Source organism: Camellia sinensis, chromosome 1, assembly GCF_055761805.1.
Source record: "Camellia sinensis isolate YWXY chromosome 1, ASM5576180v1, whole genome shotgun sequence".
Lineage (NCBI taxonomy): Eukaryota > Viridiplantae > Streptophyta > Magnoliopsida > Ericales > Theaceae > Camellia > Camellia sinensis.
This window is the reverse complement of record NC_138961.1, coordinates 252643720-252648873: the sequence shown is the minus strand read 5'-3', so window position 1 is coordinate 252648873 and position 5154 is coordinate 252643720. Positions and strand designations below refer to the sequence as shown.

The following is a 5154-nucleotide window of genomic DNA, read 5'->3' as shown; positions in this document are numbered from 1 at the left end:
CAAACAATCTCATGCTTTTCACAAAAGTAAGAAAATTTTACCAGTCAACCCAGTGCTAGTCAACTGAAAATTTTGATTGATTCAGTCAAAGCAATTTAACACAGGGCATACGCTATAGTCAAAATCAAGTTGTACTGTTTCCTCTCAAGGAATGCAAAAAAAAATAATTAATTAATTATTTTTTTTATCATCATTTTTCTTTTTTGTTTGGTGGGTGGGGACATTTCTATCCGTAATCACAATTCATCATAAGCCCATTCACAGTTGATAAGGAAGAATGGAAGTAATACGAATTGAACTCATCTCCTGTGTGGACAGTCCAGGTCATTTAATAATTTAATTTTTATTTTATTTTATAGATTCTTGTGTGTAACTATTAATAAAAAATTAAATTAGTTTAGCAGTTACATAATTTTATTATATTTATTTTAAATAATGAATGACAAAAGAAATATATATATATAGACATTTTTTTTTACATAAATATAAGCAAATTAAATTATTATAATTATCAGATAAATTTAAATTTTATTTTTATGTTTATGCTTATGAATAATTTAAAAGAAAGACCCATAAAATAAACAAATTAAATTATCAAAATCAGGTTAGAGCCACAAGGCCAGGTTGTGGGGAACCAGTCCATTCCAGACAGAGAGACCCGGAGAGGAAAAACCACCCAAATTTATTTTTGTGGGTCATTGGCAAAACTTGGAAAAGGAACATGTTGCACAAATAATATAGACATGCTACCTAATTTATATATTCTTCTTAACTCAGCATTATTCTACTACTTTCGGCAAACATTAAACCATATCAATGATCAATAGTCTCTCACAACATACACTTTAAATCTCCACCACAATATTCCTTTCTTTTTTTTTTTTTATTCTTTTCCAAAAACAGTTTTGGGAATAGATCAATAGAACTGTAATTTTTATTTTATTTTTTTACGAAGGGACACCCAAAATAAACAACTTCGTTCTTGATTCATTCGTGAAGGCAATATATTGCATGGAATCAGAGGATAAGTAATACAGCTCTGAAAGTACGCATTCTTGATCCGGACAGACTACTACATTGCCAAAGCAGAGATCGACATTGACAGGGGAAAAACAAAAAGAAAGAAAGAAACTGACAAACCAAATGGACTCTGATAATTTCAATAATTTGTACTGAAAAGAGAAAATATCGGCTTATGTACAAGAAGGCCGAAATCTATGGCAAGTCCACGCTTTAAGGTTCCATGCAAGTTGGAAAACTTTCTACTATATTTCGAGTATAAAAGTGGCCTTTTTCTTTTATATCTGTATTAATTCTGGAATTAGCTTCAGCAAAAATGACAGCTCTCTTTGAGAGAACTGGGGCTTTGCTTTGTCCTGAATCTGATCCTCCCCTTCCAATAGCACCTCCCCCCCTTCACCCTCGCTCGATGGCTTGATCATAACTGAAACAGCCTCTGTAATTTCTTGAACCAAATCAACAATCACTCCTTCAACACCCATTAAATGTTGCAAGTAAACTGCTTCGGGCACGTTGCTGAAACATTGAATGGCATTCATAATTAGCAACCACATGACAAAACAAATATGCAATTCATCCTCGTGAGCAATTTTGAGATGAAAATTTGAAGAACCTTACTTTAATTTGCCGTATGTTAGGAGTGAGAGCTTAGCCTCCTTGATATTGGTTAGTGCCGCGGGATTTCTAAAAACTCCTTTGACCTCCGACACAATCCCCTGCAAACCACCCTCTAAGCACAGCTTTACAGCCTCCTCTAAGGAGTTCCTTCTCACATCATAGTAAATCTCAGTTCCACCCTTTGTGAGAAAGAAGACCTGATTTCAATCAGCAACAAACATAATTAGAACACCCTTTTCATCCTCATTTTCCATGCTATAAAAGAAAAACTTTCGAATGTGTTTTCTCAATTATGGAGAGTAAAAACTTACAGGGTAGGTGCTCTGCAGCTTCCTGGCAAGTAGTGCCACATCGGGGTGAAAGGTTGAGAAAATGGTTGGTCTGTCCTTAGCGTGATCAAACACGACCTGAATTACAAAATTACAAAATTTCAGATGCTTAGCAAGTCCACAACATGACCAAGAAAATAGTAAATTAGGCTTATAATATTTCTAGCAAAGACTCATCAGTTACCTTCAAGACAGCTTGAATAACATGAATGAGATCTTCTTGTTGATAGACAATGTAATCATCGAATTTCAATTCAATGTTGAAGCCCAAAGAAGGGTTAACATTGTTAAACGCTTCTTCAAGCGTACAAAGTGAGTCATCACTCTCAACATTCCAGCTTAAAATCTTGCCATCTTTATTTTTTCTCAAGAGAGACTTGCCCATCTTACCAAGCTCTCTTTGAGGGCCATAGCGAAGGAACTCAGATAGACTGAGTTCTGTCACTCTCTTCTCATATACAGTACCCTGAAATTCACAATTCTAAATTAGATCAATTGCCATTTTTTGAAAATTAACCATTAGAATTTCTAAAAAGAATTGCAATGAGAGAAAAGAGATATAAAAGCTTACATTATCTTCAGAAATGATGAAATCATCGTGGAAAATGATAGGGCAGCCATCTTTGGTCACCTACAAAAATCACATTCATTTTACTTCGCTATTTAAGGTCTCACCCCAACTCCATAATATATTCACTCTATTTTTTTAATAAAAAAAAATAATAATAATTTCCATACAAAGTATTATACAAGATTGCACCAGAAAACAAACCAGCAAAAAATAATCTAATCAGAACATATCCATACAATTGAGCTTAAAAATATGCAGAAAATATAAAGGGAAGAAACATAAAAATAATAACTGATTGGTTAGTAGGCATTTGATAGTGTGCGTTTGAGAATTACTTCTCCTAAATTTTTAAATTTTTTTTGTGATGCTAACCAATGTCATAAATACCCTATAAATTACACCAAACGGACTGCTTGTAAAAAGTCTTGGTAAACGATTTTGAAAAATGAAAACCAGTGTACCTAAAATAGCTTATGCGAAAAAGTCCACTTGTTGAATGGTCTAAGCTTATTTGGGCTTCTTTAAATTTTAAGCCACAAAATGACTTTTAAACCATTGCGAAACTGGGCCTCAAACTTAAATGTTCCATTAGAAAATGGAAACGGAAAAAAAGCCCAAATCAGTCAGTCTTGGGGACGAAGTGAATTTTCAAAATTCACCTCAACAATTTCGTTAGTCTTTCTCGGTCAAATAAGGACAAAACTCTTTTACCCTTCAAAATTAATGAGCATTAGTATTTAGATTCAAAAGTTATATACTTTCCAAATTTAGAGATATGTGAAGAAAATAATTGATTGATAAATATTAATCAATCATCTTCTTGATACACAACTTAATTTAGAAAATATTTTTTTTTTCTTTTCATAATCATCAAATCAAATATAAAAAAAATCAAAAATTTATTCTAAGCAAAACTTTTTTACCTAAACTAAAATATCTAAAAAATCTAAAAAAATCAGACTAATTTGTGAGAAGAACAATCACACACACACATATATATATATATATATATATATATAACCATACATATCATATGATCAAAATTTTCTAATTTTATTGTTTGAGTTAATAAAATGAATTTATCATGATTGTATTATGATTGTATTGATTGAACAAAGACTATCACATGATAAATTAGATGAAAATACTACTATGAATTTTAAATAATTTATTAATTTTTTTATTAAAGTTTTCAAATGTAAATTTTACACCTATACGTATACGAGAGATATGATAAAAAATTTAATAAATTATACAATTCTCCATAACTCAAACTAGAGGCCACCCCGCCGAATGGGTTAAAAAAAGAAATGAAAAGGTACAGATGTTAGAAACGCGGCGCGGGTGCACCGCACCGGCACCACGACGTGGATTCTTCACAAATTTCTTTCACTAAATTCGTTCGTTTAATAACTGGAAAAATAATCGGTAAAATCTGAGCCCCCAAAAAAACACAACAGTAGTAATAATAATGGAGAAAAAGACAGAGAGCAGGCAAATATATACCTGAACATCGAACTCAATAAAATCAACGGCGGACGTGGCGGCAGCAGCGTTGAAAGAAAGGATAGAGTTCTCTTTAATGGCCTTCATTCTCCGATCTGACGTATGCAATACATTCATACCACTCCCTCTGTGCCCAATCACTACAAATTTCGGAATCTTAAACCCACCTCTCCCAACATCCACCCCTGCTGCACCCATTACATATTCATGCAATCAATACAAATTTTCATACATATATAAATTCATTCATATAGTATTAGCAGTGAAATTGGATTAATGTTGGAGAGGAGAGGAGAGGAGAGGAGAGAGTTACCGTTGGAAAAACGGGTGGGGTAGAGAGCCAAGGAGGCGTTTTCAGGGACGTGATCCAGACTGGGAACGTCGGAGACATGAACCGCCTTAAGAGCCATTGTAATTGTAAGAAACAAAGAAAGAAAGACAGAAACAAACAAACAAAGAGCTCAATACAATTGGCTTGGAGTTGGAGGGATATTATGTTATTGTGATTGGGATTGGGATTGGAATTGGAATTGGAATTGGGATTGGGATTTATTTATGGAGTGGAGTTGGGCGGATGGTGGTGGAGGAAAGGAACCAAACAGGACTTCGGATCTCCCTAGAATATTCCCATCTATGCTGGGCTTGGGTTAGGTTATATGCTTTTGGATATTCGCCACCTTTTTCTTTCTTTCTGTCTTTGATGATTATTTATTTTACTTTTCCCATTATTATTCCCAAATAAAATTCAAACTTCGTCATCACCCGTTCGGTACCACCTTCGGGCGCTGTTTGTTGTTAGAGGTAGAATGGAGATAATTTATAATGAGAGAATTAATAATGAGCGAATTGTTAGTGAGGAGATTGATAATGATAAATTATTAAATTATTTTTATATAAAATAATAAAATAAATAAAAAAATATAAAAAATTAAACATTAATATTTTAAAAAAAATTTCTCAATATATAAAAAATAAAAAATAAAAAAAAACTTCTAATCCCTTACTATTTTTCTAATACCATCTCTACCTCCTCCTTACCAATCCCCCTTCTAAGGCCTTTACTAATACCAAGGGATTAGTAGTCTCCTCCCTATCTCTCAAAAACAAACA

At 33.0% G+C, this 5154-nt stretch overlaps 1 protein-coding gene across 2 annotated transcripts; it reads right to left on the bottom strand.

Annotated features, from left to right (window-relative positions):
* Nucleotides 1–967: 967 nt before the first annotated feature.
* On the bottom strand, nt 968–4746 carry LOC114315850 (glycerophosphodiester phosphodiesterase GDPD1, chloroplastic). Of its 2 annotated transcripts, none has more exons than XM_028262459.2 (7): nt 4358–4746; nt 4045–4232; nt 2539–2598; nt 2152–2433; nt 1950–2045; nt 1639–1835; nt 968–1536 (listed from the first exon to the last, which is right to left on the bottom strand). In XM_028262459.2, the coding sequence occupies exons 1-7, from the start codon at nt 4452–4454 to the stop codon at nt 1299–1301; spliced, it is 1158 nt and encodes a 385-aa protein (XP_028118260.2). In that variant the 5' UTR covers nt 4455–4746; the 3' UTR covers nt 968–1298. The 2 variants fall into 2 exon arrangements, with proteins under 2 accessions (XP_028118260.2, XP_028118261.2); XM_028262460.2 differs by having other exon boundaries at nt 4045–4229.
* Between the last annotated feature and the right edge of the window lie 408 nt (nt 4747–5154).